This window comes from Aulonocara sp. 'chitande type north' Nkhata Bay, linkage group LG19 (genome assembly GCF_057382095.1).
Source record: "Aulonocara sp. 'chitande type north' Nkhata Bay isolate Kocher_YH1m ecotype deep benthic linkage group LG19, A_spYH_male_GT1.1, whole genome shotgun sequence".
Classification (NCBI taxonomy): domain Eukaryota; kingdom Metazoa; phylum Chordata; class Actinopteri; order Cichliformes; family Cichlidae; genus Aulonocara; species Aulonocara sp. 'chitande type north' Nkhata Bay.
The window spans coordinates 32,531,539-32,545,779 of NC_141362.1; the positions used below are offsets into that span (position 1 = coordinate 32,531,539).

A 14,241-nucleotide genomic window follows, 5' to 3' on the forward strand; every position below is an offset into this window, starting at 1 on the left:
GATACTTCCCAGCACGGTGTGGAGTGTGCTCTGAAAAAACTTTGAGGAAAATCGAGGACAAAAAAAAGGGTAGTATTTAAGGCTAAACAGCCATCTACAGCAGATGAATGGTATATGAAAGCAATGTCCTTAAGAAACAGCGAGGGGAATCCAGCATAGACCTGACACAGGACCTGAGAGATGCATTTTAGTTCGCAGAAGCCTCAAAGCCTGGTCTCAGTGGTAGAGTGGCCATAAGAAACCATTCTCAAGGAAGGGAAACATGGAGAAAAGGGCTGAGGCATGCCAAATTACATGAGACCTGCACAGTGGTAGCATGTTTTACTGATGATCTGATCAGAGAACAGAACAAAAAAAAAAGCATCCATCAACCAAAGAAGAGCTTTGAATGTCCTTCAAGAAGCAGGAAATTGTAGTCTGACAAAATCAACCAGCACAAAACACAAATGATCTTTGGGTTCTTTAATCTGAGTTTTAAAATTAGTATTCAGATGACAAAAATAAAGAAACTTGAAAATAAATTAGTTCAGACAGTTCTCACAAGCATACAGCAAACACCACTACACACCATTTACCCACATCTACAATAGTCTGGATTATGATATAAGTTATTGTAAAATGTCAAACCAAAGTTTTGAAATTCAATACATACAAACTGTCCAGTGCATCAGTCCAGAACATCATCAAAACAGACCACACGGGTTTTCAAAGGCCAGCTCCGTTTACAAACAAATAATAATATAATTTGTAATGATTTAAGCTCTCAACTATCAGCTCACACATCACACATGAATGAGTCAGTTCAGGTTGAATTTTCGGAGGTGCTTGGTGGGCACTGCAGCAAGAAGAAGCTATAATATCAATGCAGATAATGTTCTTTCTCAGTTATCTGAAGCACTACAGGATATACAACATCCCGTTTTAACACTCTATTCTGTTTTGCCTGGTATTTGTATTTAGTCAATGACCAAAACAGTTCTCTTATACATAGAATACTGCTGCCTGTACTTTCTGTTATTCATACAGGCAGATTCCTGGTATTATACCGCTTTGTCTGAGATATCTATTGAAAACAAGCTTTGGACGTGTCTTAGAAAAGCTTTGTTCAGTTACTCTCTGGAAACAAGACAAGCCCAGGCATGAATATCCTGATGTCTAATGCAGGGAAGTGTTTTGTAGAATACGCTCATCTTACATTTGATGTATGAACAGGTTTAAACAGTTCAAAAAGTAGACGCAGTGTACATTTGGAATATTTTGCTGTGTTGAACTCAGTAAGTTGTGCATATTTTTTCCAATTTGATATTCTTTGCTAAAATATGGTGATAAATGATGACCTTTTTGCACTTCTGTCCTATTTAATCGCAACACTTCTATAAAATACTTAAAACTGAGATTTTAAGTTGAAAAACAGGTGACTCAATTGTATGTCAAAGGTAAACATTTGCTTATTTATTTATTTACAATGAGATATAATGCATCAACACACCTTCAAAACCATCACACATAAGAGTAATAATCTCCTAAAATGAAAATTTGAGCTTAAATTTGGTAATTGTGACTTCAGGTGCACAGTTCAAATTCAGTGTATTCCCTCCAAATAATTGATATCCCTCACAAGTCTCATTTAAATGTAAGGCTAATTTTACAATTCTTTTTTAATAAATTTAAATAAAGAGTTGAGCTTACATGCCCCAAAAAAGACAGTACTAATCAAAAATCAGTGCGCTGAATTAAAAGGCCACTTAAACTGGTCATGTAGACTTCCCACTTTTACTGAACCATTGAGTGTGAGCTTCTTCTCGCAGTTGTATCAGATATCAATGATGGCAAATATTTCTGGTTTTTCTTTATCGTGGATTTGCATTGCTGAATATGTGATGGCTTTCACCTCAGTTCCCTAGAAGGACAACAAATGACATAAGTTACTGTAGTTGCATTGTAGTTTTGTAGCATTAGTTATTCATTTTATGTATTTCTTCTAATGAGTGTCATTTTACTTCTTTGTCTGGCTTACCTGTGGGTGCTTTTCCAGAGAAAATTCTTCGCCCCACCTTTCATAAACCAAAGAAAAATAAAGCAAAGAAAGTAAATTAAAACTTTTTTGCATGTCCTGATCAAGTTTGACCTTTGCCTTAAAAACAAATTACAAAGTTGTTCCACATTAGCTCGGGTTTGAATTGTACGTAATACTTTTTTAAAATAAATATCAAGATAACTTCAGTGTTATTGAGGAGGACCCCAAACTTACCCAATGGAGCGAATCTTGAAACGCATTCTGTCAATATGTAAAACTTTGACCTCCTGATGAACAGATATGACAAAATTGTTAGCACTTCATAAATGTAGCAACTTCATAACTGTAATGTAAATAAGGAACAGTAGCAAAATTACTTGCAGCCTATTATATTTAGAGATGGTGATTATATTAAAAAAAGAAGGGAAAAAAAGATAATATTACCAGTTGTTTTGGGTAAGTTCATCACCACATTTAAAACTAAACAATCATGATCTGATTTAAGTGCAGAGTTTCAGCTTTAATATTAAGGAGTTTAACCAAAGTACAACATTAGGAATTACAGACATTTTTATCCACAGTCTTCCATTATCAGAGGCTCAAATGTAATTGGATAAACTAAAATAAAATAAAATTGCTGCTTGTTTGTGGGTCTCTCTGCCTTCAATTTTATATTCAGTAACTGAAAAGCATGCTCAGCTGGTTACTGACGTGGCCATTGAAGAATATCCCATTTCTGTTTCCTTAAGAAACTCAATTTGCACTGTGAAACGCAGAGTCTGAGCAAGGTGTACGGCCCTGTACACTAAAAATTCATCCAGCTGTTTCTATCAGCAGCCACACCACCAGTACTAACTAGAGGCCCAGTTGAACTGGCAGTCCTACATGCTCATGCCATAACATCGCCTCAACTATGTTTGACAGATGATGTGGCATCTGTGTGATCATGAGCTGTTTCAGTCTGTCTCCTTACTTTTGTGAGCAGGCTCTTTGTTTTCTTTTATGTTCTGATCTGATGTCCTTGTTGCTGAGTGTAACCAGTGGTTTCCACCTTGCTGTAAATCCTCTGTTTCCATTCATGAAGTTGTCTTTTGATTGCAGACCTTGACAATGGCACGCCTACCTCCTCGACAGTGTTCTTCTCTATGTGTTGTGAAGTGGTTTTACTTAATCCAAGAAAGATTTCTTCAATCATCAACTTTAGTTGTCTTCTGTGGTCTTTCAAGGCTTTTGATGTTGCTGAGCTGGCCAGATGATTCATTCATTATTTTACAGAATGACCACATTGTTGATTTGACCACTTAAAGTTTTTTTCCATTTCCTTTTTAGGTTGTTTTTTTTTTTTTTCCAGACTAAGATGGCTTCCTTCACATGCGTCGACCACTCTTTGGACCTCACATTGAGAGCTCCAGTAAAAAGCTATAAAATGCAAAAATAAACTTATATAATCAAATCCAGACCATTGTAGTCATTTTGTCTTGAAGTAATCAGGAAGAAGGCCTCAACAGACCACGAAACAGCTTGGAAGTCAATTGTCCAATTACTTTGGAGAATCTGAAAATAAGCGACTGTGTATATAATTCTTGAATAGTGATGCCGTATTTCTGCTAAACCCTTGAATTAAAACTAAAGTTGCTTCGGGGAGTGTATAGAGGCAAAATGACAAAAACAGGGTCAAAATGCTTATGGATCTGTTTCATTGGGCCTATAAAAATGTGGCTTGACATAGAATTTGGAGATGGTTAAGATAGCAATACATGTTGCTTTCTGTCCTGCTTTCATAGAAATGTATGAAGTCTATATTATTTTTCCGTGTCAAGGAAAGATTTTATACTTACCCATTTAGGTCATAATTTATATCAAAACCGATCTATTTTATAAAGGCTCAGGTCTCAAATGCTTTTGCAAACAAAAACAGATATGCAATCAATGTAAATAAGTTTAAAGTACATGTTAAGTAATACACAAGTGACCAAGATACTCACCCTGGGAATAAAGAAAAGATCTGCACTAAACTTGTATAACCAATCATCTAGGAAGTGGAAGAGAAGCGACTCCATGTCTTCACCTTTTAGGAACAAAAACATACACACAGACTTTAGCTGATCTGCTCTGCAAACAGCCAGACTGAGACAGGTAGAAAGTAGGTACAACTGGAGTCGGTTGAAATCTTGGTGACAGACTCTCACCCTCCGACTCCACTTCAACTGTATCTATCGGTTCCACCGTCTCTGTGTCCGTCATGTAGCCGAACATGCCCATGGCACACTGCTCAAAGGCTTCCTCCAAGGAGTCTCCCCAAGAGTGAATTCTTGGAAAAGAAAAAAGAAGGGTTTTTTTTTTGTTAAAAACTAAGAAAAAAACAGAGGAACATGGTTTTACTATACCAAAAAGGTACTCACTGTACATCTGCTGTGTGATCCAGGTCTGAAACGATTTAAAAAAAAAAAAAAAAGAGGCGATATCATGAGTTGACTGAATTAAAGTCCTAAGAAAGTCTTGCCAGTGGCAGCAATCCTGAAATGTCTCTAGGTACTTATTTGAGCATTTATTTTGAAGAACTTAATTAACTTTTTTTTTTTTTTTTAGGTAGCTCTTTAAAACTACAGAATTAGACCCATGATGGAGCCTTGAGGTACACCGCAAGTTTGTATTTGTATGTACCTTTATTTTGAACTAGTATAACAACAACAGTTGTAAAAAGAGACAACAAAAGAAAAACAAGAGATTGGTGTAAAACTTGATGGGTTTGTAGCCTCAAGATTAGTTTTCTTGACATGACATGAAGAACGCATAATTGCATCTTTAAAGTAGACTGGCAACCTCCATACAACTCTGACATAGAAGAACTGGGTGGCTCACTATTGTGCACATTAGTTCTCAGGGCCCTATTTCAGGAAGCCGGTTTAGAAAACTCAGAGTGAAAAACGATACTCAGGGTTGAGTAACCCCGAACTGTCCAACTCGGAATATTCGGTTTCAGAAAGGCTGATAACAATTAGTTCAGTCAACGCGGAGTTGCTTTAACCCCAAGTTAAGCGCGCGCACGAGGATACATAAAGCCCTGATTAGTGGAGCACAGATTAAGCGAGTCACCATGGAGACGGAGGGAAAGAAGGCGCGGTCAATGTATCTTACAGCGCTTGAGGCCGAAATTCTGATGGCAGCATATGCCGATAACATGCAAATTCCGCGGAAAAAAAGTAACACAGCCTCAGCTGCAAAAGAAAGTGAGCATGCATGGCAAAACATAGCCGACAGAGTCAATGCGTGAGTGTTAATTTAAACATTGATCTAGGGATTTCCACCCATTTAACACGTTATTTTATTATATTTTATTTTATTTTTTATTTTATACATTTGATTTTGTGATGTGATGTGAGCGCAGGTGCAACCCAACAGGCCCCCAACGTTCCTGGCAGCAAGTAAAAATGAAATATAAAAATATAGTCCAAACAGGTAAGGTGTAATTGTATTATGAGCCATAGTGCTTGGTCTGTTTGTCCCATGTAAATCAATTGCAGTTAGAGGCTACATTAATTTTCTTTCTGTAAGCACTTATTGAAATTATCTGAGCACATTACAAGTACATATTTGCTTACTCTGTATGCTCAAATGTGACCCGTTATAGCCAACAGAAAAAAAGCGGAGGCCCGAAAAACAGGTGGGGGTCCTCCACCACCACCACTCACAGAGGCTGAGCAGTTGGCTTCCACATTTGTGATAATGTTGGCAGCATCACATATGATCTTCACAGTGCAGAGAACACAAATTAGCATCCATTACTATAATGAAATAATTTGTTAGTTTGAAATGCTACAGGGAACTATGTACCTGTACATTAATGCTGTGGAAAGACTTCCTGTTCACATAGTCTCCTTCATTTACTGAAGGAGCAATGATTGGAATGTGAGTGCCATCTATACAGCCAATCACGCCTGGGAACCGTGAAAATAAATGTAAAATTTAAGTAGTAGTTCAAGTATCACCACATCATGAATTAAGTTTCGTTCATCCTGATACCTGCAATTTTGTGGCATCCCTCTTTGATGAATCTTGTGGGTCTATGACCGGGGAACACCACAGACGAGTGCAGGAGACGTTTCAGTGCAACTGTAACATTCCTGACTGATGTAAGTATCAAGCGCTGTAAGTATTTTACAGCGCTTGAGGCCGAAATTCTGATGGCAGCACATCAGAATTTCGGCCTCAAGCGCTGTAAAATACATTGACCGCGCCTTCTTTCCCTCCGTCTCCATGGTGACTCGCTTAATCTGTGCTCCACACAGCAAATTCAACAGTGTTAAATGTTTCGGTGTTAATAGTCTTCTTGCAAAAGTAGAGTTAATTTTACTCTAAGCAGAGTCACATTCTTTTAATGTAACTCTGAGGTGTAAAATGATAGTAGTTAAAATCGAGTGTTAAAAATGAGTCAAATCTGGAGGTGTTACAATGGAAACATTAACTCTTGACCTCTTAACTCTGAACTCCTACAGGGGCTATGACACCAACAGAGTAAATTCACAGACTCCGCCCCCAATCGAAGCTGAAGCGAAGCCGTTTCAGAACATTTTGCTCTACATATTTGAGTTGTTTGCCCTGCTTGGTAAGTCATTTTTTCAAAGATTGTTTCAATTATTATTATGAGCTTTTACTTCTGTGGCTCTTTGGAGTTGAGACAAAGCTGTGTGAAAGGCATTAGCCATGTTGCTCGCTGATAGCATAATATTCTGTTTTAGCTAGCTGAAAGGTATTGTTTGCGGGCAAATACCACAGCCTTGAAAAAAAGCTTGCATGTGAATTTTCAGTCAAACTTTTGGTCAAATACACCTAAAACAATGTGTAGAATGTGAAATGTTGGTATAATGGTGCTACTTGAAGCCTGAAAATGATCGCCCATAAAAAAAAAAAAAACGAGCAAACAGCAGTAGCAGACATCCTGACTGGGTTCTACGTTAGCATTTAGATCCCTCCAGAGTTTTGTGCACACGGTTTAGGTAAAAATGAAAAAGGTTGCGGTTTTACATTTAGTTCAGTATTACCTGTTGCCTGTGTCCTTGGCTTTTGGGAAAATACTTTACACAAGTAATGGCTCAAAGAGGATTCCTTTTTTTTTCTGTGCTGCAATTGTTTACTGGATTATTTGTGCCAATAATTAGTGTCAACTAATTTTTATTCAATCTCCGCACAGGATATGCTTGTGAAGATGGAATATGGGGGAGAGCAGAAGTGCGTTGAAGTTCCACAGAGGGATGAATGAAGGACATGCATATTGTATTGAAGAAATAAATGATGAGAATGCTGTTATTTGCATTTACCATGTCAGACCTTTTGATAAACAAAATTCTAATGAAAGTGAGAACATGTATACTGTTACATCTTTCAGAAAATGTTTTGAAATTGTGGTGCACAGTTCAGAATAAATGTTTTTCAAAAACCATTGCATCTTTTTAGTAAATGTTTATTTCCAAAATAAACTTCTAGAAGTTCAGAACAGTAAAATTCCCGCTTTTTAGAATGAATTAGAAGATAACTCTTACGTAGTTAAACTAAAATACTCTTTGAGAGTTAATATATAAACTCTTAACACCAAGTGTTAAATTATCAACTCCAGACAGATTTGGTGTTTAACACCAAATCAGAGTTAACGTACCAACTCTCCAAAAAGAGTTAAATTAACACTCTCTGGTGTGGACCCATATAGACACTTTAATAGTGTTGAAATCAAATCCGACAGTGTTAATTTGGACATGCTGGATTTGCTGTAATCAGGGCTTTATGTATCCTCGTGCGCGCGCTTAACTTGGGGTTAAAGCAACTCCGCGTTGACTGAACTAATTGTTATCAGCCTTTCTGAAACCGAATATTCCGAGTTGGACAGTTCGGGGTTACTCAACCCTGAGTATCATTTTTAACTCTGAGTTTTCTAAACCGGCTTCCTGAAATAGGGCCCAGGAGACATAAATAGGAAGTTGGCAAACCTGCTTTTTTGTTTATAATTGGCCACATTTGTTGGTGATCAGTTAATCAGGTGCATTTGATTAACAGCACCTACCTCCTGCTTACCTGAAAGAGTAAGGTTGTACTACATTTTTCACAGGACTGTATAGTTTCGTGAAAAATAAAATCTCTTTCACACAAATGTAAAAAAACTGGACATATTAAAGATCTTTTTTGAATTTGAATTTTGAGACAAAATTTAACACGAACAATCCTTTTAGCTCACTGAAATCAAAATTAAACTAGACTTTCTGTGACGTTGTTTTGATAAATCAAGTAATGGTAAAGGAACTATTGGCATTGGAAGTCGGAGTTTTCATTTCCCACGTGGAATTTTCAACTGGAACTCAAAGTACGATCGGGAAGAAAAATCAGGATTTGTTTTTCGCCTTGAGAACACAGTTTGTTTGTTTATTTTTCGTTCAAAAGCACCGCTCCCACACGTTTATGAACAGAGCCCAGTTATAGTCGGGGTGATTGTTGGTGGTGACATGAGGGGGCGGTCCAGCTTAAAATATTGACAACTCGGAAATTTAGACTTCCATTGAAACCAGCATCGTGGTTGGTGCTCCGACTTTAAGTATCATAACTTCGCACTTACATTCATATTTCTTGTTGATCGGCGGGTATTTGGATTTGACAGCTTCCTGTGCTTCTGTCAAGTCTAACACACGATCGTCCATTGTAGATCGAAGCTTGTTGAAAAAGGCAGACGTTTATCTAGACCATGTCCGTGTGTTCTTCTTGAATTTCCGGGCAGGCTTGACTCACCGTACTACTTCCGTGAAAGACGAAGAACACTTATTTTTTTCTTCGCTCTCTTTTTTCATTGTTACACAATGGATATATTAACAGAAATAATTAAACAAATAATAAATTGTAAAAATTACTAGCAATAGGAACCTCTAGAGAGTTTATAGAGCATATACGCGTATGTATATGTTATAGAGCTAGTCCTTGCAAAACAGGGCATTCAGCTGTCATGAAAAATGGCCAACTTATTCAAAACGGCCTAAATACTACCTATTATTAGTAGTATCGTTATCGTTTGCAAATACCGGAAGTTACTTTTTTTGGCACAGCACCGGATGTGTCGTGTAACGACTTCCTGTCGGTTTTGTCGTCGACTATGATTGGCTAGGCGCGTTCTATGGAGTTGGCGCCATTGCGAGTCGTCGTGCTGTCTTCTGAGCGCTCTCCCTAAAAATTACTTATTTTGTCATTAGTAACGGTATTATAACCACGCAATGGCTGATAAAGACGGTAAGGACGTCTACGTTTTTTAACGAGAACGTTATTTATGTGTGTGTGCTGTCGAGAGTGACAGAAAATGCGAATCAGGATGTAGCGGTGGTGGTTGGCGCGCCAGCCAGCATCACCTTTCATTGTTAGAAAGCACTCAGCTAGCTGTTAGCTGATGTTAGCATTAGCTGCTAACGCGCCGGTGAAAAGGGTTTTAAACCAGTGCAGTCAGATATACTGCCCCACTATAATAATCTTCAGAAAGACTGTATTATTTATTTATATGGGCGACAGCTGCTCTAGCATTGTGTGCTACTGTTACTTTATTGATAAAATCAGCTAAAACGCTAGGAAGGAAAAGATTTCCTCAAGTAGCTGCTGCATATGTTTGTAAATTTGACTATAACGTAGCTTTGTGTTAAATGTTACTGTTGCAGCGGCTTTTGATGACGCTGTGGAGGAAAGGGTGATCAACGAGGAGTATAAGATTTGGAAGAAGAACACCCCTTTCCTCTATGATCTGGTCATGACCCATGCTCTGGAGTGGCCAAGCCTCACTGCTCAATGGCTCCCAGATGTCACCAGGTAAATGGGAGTTGTGCAACACCTTTTCAGGCTCCAAGTCACAACAAGATACTGTAGCAGATATGTAAATATCATGCGATATGTCCACAGACCAGAGGGAAAGGACTACAGTGTGCACAGGCTGGTTCTGGGGACCCATACTTCTGATGAGCAGAATCACCTCGTAATTGCCAGCGTTCAACTGCCGAATGATGATGCGCAGTTTGATGCTTCACACTATGACAGCGAGAAAGGAGGTGAGAGCATAAAAAGTCCACTGAGAACCTATGTTACAAGAGCACCACCAGTAAGAGGTCATAGAATAACTTATAGTTTCCTAGTGTTCTCAAGGGATCTTTACATGCAAAACATGGAAATAACACTTATAAATAGACTAATTCACATGCCTAAGCTGGTTTTGGATGATATTGATTTAATCGATCTAATCCAACTTTAGCACAGTAATACTAGTACACTTCCACCAGAAAATGTTGTTAGACCTGGTGAATGCAGAGGGTTTGGAGGACATTTCAGTAGTCTTTTAATTCTGCACATTGTTAATGTAGCGCTATCCAACTCCTATATAGCTTATTGATAATTGTGTGATGGTGCAGAAAGAACAACATTGTTGGCTATGGGCAACTCTGCTCACAAGAGGAAGGAAAAGGAAATAACGTATGTAACAGCATGAATCAAATTTAACCTCATTCAACGAAGCAAGGGCAATAGTGAATGTCAGCTGAACAAGTAGAATAGTAGGTTACGTACTTTTTAAATCGCTTTTTTAAAGTTCTGTAATATGTTTATTAAACATTTTATTAAGAGCAAAACTGGTTAACAGGAACATTGGGCATAAATGACACACTACGTAACTTAAGGGTTGCATTTTTTGTCTAAAAAAATACATAAAAATCCCTGGTGCATAGGTCACCCTAAAACCTGCTTCATGGAATGGAAGAGCTTCATGTATCTGTTGTCTTTTTATTTCAGAGTTTGGAGGTTTTGGATCTGTTAGTGGGAAAATAGAGATTGAGATCAAGATCAACCATGAAGGAGAAGTGAACAGAGCCCGATACATGCCTCAGAATCCTTGCATCATTGCCACCAAGACCCCCACCAGTGATGTGCTAGTCTTTGATTACACAAAGCACCCCTCCAAGCCGGGTAGGTTTGCAGAAAGAACACTTTTTCTTGCATAACTGCATATCATGTGTCGCTACATTTGAAGCTCTACAGGCTTTTTAACACTGACATTATTTCTGTTAAAGACCCTTCTGGAGAATGCACCCCAGATCTCCGTCTGAGGGGCCACCAGAAGGAGGGCTATGGCCTCTCATGGAACCCAAACCTTAGTGGCTGTCTCCTTAGTGCTTCTGATGACCACGTAAGAAACCTGTCTTGACATGCCTGCCTTATTCTTGTTAAAATGATTTTTTGTCTTCTATCACATTACAAATCATTTGTTACTTCTTTTTTTTCTTTCTTTTTTAACATTCGTCTGTGCTCTCTGCAGACTATATGCCTGTGGGATATCAGCACAGTTCCCAAAGAGGGGAAGATTGTGGATGCCAAGACTATCTTCACAGGCCACACTGCTGTGGTGGAGGACGTCTCATGGCACCTTCTCCACGAATCGCTCTTTGGATCTGTGGCAGATGACCAGAAACTCATGATGTAAGCAGCCTCAGCGATGACTCATTAAAAACAAAGTTGTTGTTCAGTTTCACATTTCTTCCTGACACTGGTGCTTTTGTCTGTTTTTGGAACAGTTGGGACACGCGGTCCAACAACACCTCCAAGCCCAGCCATGCAGTGGACGCCCACACTGCTGAGGTCAACTGCCTGTCTTTCAATCCTTACAGCGAGTTCATTCTTGCCACTGGCTCTGCAGATAAGGTGAGGTGTCTTTCTTTCAGACAGTTACAGTGAAATAGCATCTTGATGCTGTACTGAATTGGCCTCCTTTTACTTGCAGACTGTGGCTCTTTGGGACTTGAGGAACCTGAAGCTGAAGCTTCACTCGTTTGAATCCCACAAGGACGAGATCTTCCAGGTAAGAAGTGAACTTCCTCGCAATAAATCTGTAGTTGTTGTTGTGCAAACTTCGGCTTGAATGTTTCAGCTCACTAACTGCATTGTGGAGTGAGGCTATTTAGGCTGAAATATGTCTCTGGTGAATAACTAGCTTTTGGCTACAAAAGATGAAATGCAATTGCTATTTATGGTATAATTAAGTTAACAAAAAGATAAACTGTCAGGAAGTTGTTTGCTGTTACAGTTGCATACAAAGTCAATACAATGAGGTGAACTGGTGGAAAACAGTGTTGTCTGATGCAGGAGTTAAAATTTTTCAACTTTGGGAAAAACATTTTTGAGAAAAAGGATTGTAGGACTTTGTAGTAACTTGTGAAAATATGTGATGGTGAATTGTTTAAAGCTTTTGGTTGTACACTTGCTTGTACCCTTGGAATTTAGGGTTGAATATTTAATTCTTTGTATAGATATAATATTTACAATTATATTCACCAAAGTACTGCAAGGGGGGACTTAATTGCAGAGGTTTCATATCCACATCTTTTTCCAACAGGTTCAGTGGTCTCCTCATAACGAAACCATCCTGGCCTCCAGCGGCACTGACAGGCGGCTCAACGTCTGGGACCTCAGTAAGATTGGAGAGGAGCAGTCACCAGAGGATGCTGAGGATGGCCCTCCTGAGCTGCTGGTGAGTTGTGACAATGAGCGGTGGTGATGATGCAGTTTTTCTCAACAAAATGAGCATATTTGTGGTGACGTCAGAGGCTCTATGCATCCACACTCTCCAGTAAGAGTCTTGTCCAGCAGATGGATTATAGCTCTACCAATGCATGGACTGCAGCTGGTGATGATAATCATTGTTCTGCTCAGCAGCCTGAGAAATGTCTACTGGCACACGAACTTCTCCACCTGCTGCAGTTTGTAGTTAGTGTAGTGACCCTGCAGCTTGCAGCGGCTCTGTAGAGCAGTACAAGGACTACTGTCACCAAATGCAATCCATGACAATAGAGTTGGAGTCCAGCAAGCTACATGATTTTTCTAGAGAGGCAGTGGTCACTGCCTTAACAGTGACTTGGTTGGTCTGTTAGTAAGGTACCACCACACTGGAAGAGCATGCCTAAGTCTTTGTGTAGGAAATACTGTAATCTTGCTTTCAAACATTGGCTTTGTTTTATTTTTTAAGCTAAATCTCGATCATTGTGCTAAATCTTTCTGCTTCATTTCGTTTCAGTTCATCCACGGAGGACACACAGCTAAGATCTCAGACTTCTCTTGGAACCCCAACGAGCCGTGGGTCATCTGTTCAGTATCAGAGGACAACATCATGCAAGTGTGGCAGATGGTAAAGGCTTTGTAAAGAAAACTCGATCAGTTACAACACAGCGAGGATTTGAATAGTAAAGTGCATTTATTATTATAACATAGAAGAGCAGTTACATTAAAAATCTTTTATTTTTTTGGCAATTATATCTGCAGGCTGAAAATATCTACAATGACGAGGACCCAGAAGGTGCCGCAGATTCAGAAGTCCAGGCATGAGTCCGGTCTCCACGTGTCTTCTTCTTTTGACCTGCTCATTAAAAATGGATCCGTTTACCAGCACTGGGTGAAAAAGCAGTCTTTTTAAAATACATTTTGAGCAGCAGTGTTTTGTAGAAAATAAAAGAATAAAATGCTGCCATGTCATCACGTGACATGTTTAAGAAAAGGTCTCTAATGATCAGGTTTTTAGATCTTTTTAGTTTTTCGAACTGAAATCTGACTCGTGATGAAACCACAGACATGTTTATGATCACCTAAGTGTGCATTTTGTTGGTTTTATTTCTTCCATCTTGGTTAGTTGAGCAGAAACATTTCTGTGGAAGATCCATTTTTAAATGTTATTGTACATACTGTAGGTTGATCCTTTTAATTTGCCTGGTATTTGTAGTATGAAATTCCCCCAAATTGTGTTGTCACTTGTATGTGTTTTGTTTTTCTCTCTGCATTTTCTCTGCATCTGATCTTTTGTGTACTTAAGTATATTCATATAAAATTATTTACAGTAAAGCTGTTTGCTTTGTTTTCTTGGCACAACATTTTAGATGTTAAGTTGGATGTGAGCGAGTAACAAGACGCTTGCATTAAGTAGACCGCATTTTCAAACATGTAATGGGGTGGCTGTAGCTCACCCATTACATGAGCAGGTCATCCACTGATCGGAAGGTTGGTGGTTCGATTCCTGGCTTCCCCTAGCCTACATGCCAAATATCCTTGGGCAAGATACTAACCCCAAATTGCTCTCCGATCCATCGGAGTATGAATGTGTGTGAATGTTAGCTATATGAAGCACTTAGAAAGATGTGCTTGTGCAAATGGGTGTGAATGGGTGAATGCACAAGTTG

The 14,241-nt window shown here is 38.9% G+C and overlaps 2 protein-coding genes across 2 annotated transcripts; one reads left to right on the forward strand and one right to left on the reverse strand.

Moving 5' to 3' along the window:
* Positions 1–441: 441 nt before the first annotated feature.
* On the reverse strand, positions 442–8,731 carry tslig1 (tRNA splicing ligase complex subunit 1). The gene is made up of 7 exons (XM_086273951.1): positions 8,619–8,731; positions 4,420–4,444; positions 4,207–4,328; positions 4,003–4,085; positions 2,252–2,304; positions 2,018–2,054; positions 442–1,900 (listed from the first exon to the last, which is right to left on the reverse strand). Exons 1-7 carry the CDS (start codon positions 8,698–8,700, stop codon positions 1,814–1,816), a joined length of 489 nt encoding a protein of 162 aa, XP_086130077.1. The 5' UTR covers positions 8,701–8,731; the 3' UTR covers positions 442–1,813.
* A 390-nt stretch (positions 8,732–9,121) lies between these two features.
* Positions 9,122–13,906, forward strand: LOC147307481 (histone-binding protein RBBP4). The gene is made up of 11 exons (XM_086273943.1): positions 9,122–9,280; positions 9,697–9,844; positions 9,935–10,080; positions 10,814–10,987; positions 11,092–11,207; positions 11,337–11,497; positions 11,593–11,719; positions 11,799–11,876; positions 12,411–12,545; positions 13,089–13,199; positions 13,334–13,906. Exons 1-11 carry the CDS (start codon positions 9,265–9,267, stop codon positions 13,394–13,396), a joined length of 1,275 nt encoding a protein of 424 aa, XP_086130069.1. The 5' UTR covers positions 9,122–9,264; the 3' UTR covers positions 13,397–13,906.
* Positions 13,907–14,241: the final 335 nt, after the last annotated feature.

Bases quoted from the DNA above. Each gene is read 5' to 3' on its own strand.
- LOC147307481 (XM_086273943.1), top strand. The intron at 9,845-9,934 runs GTAAATGGGAGT...ATATGTCCACAG, and splicing joins TGGCTCCCAGATGTCACCAG to ACCAGAGGGAAAGGACTACA. The intron at 10,081-10,813 runs GTGAGAGCATAA...TTTTTATTTCAG, and splicing joins CTATGACAGCGAGAAAGGAG to AGTTTGGAGGTTTTGGATCT.
- tslig1 (XM_086273951.1), bottom strand. From the start codon at position 8,700: ATGGACGATCGTGTGTTAGACTTGACAGAAGCACAGGAAGCTGTCAAA. The intron at 4,329-4,419 runs GTGAGTACCTTT...TTCTTTTCCAAG, and splicing joins GATCACACAGCAGATGTACA to AATTCACTCTTGGGGAGACT. The intron at 1,901-2,017 runs GTAAGCCAGACA...TTGTCCTTCTAG, and splicing joins CTCTGGAAAAGCACCCACAG to GGAACTGAGGTGAAAGCCAT.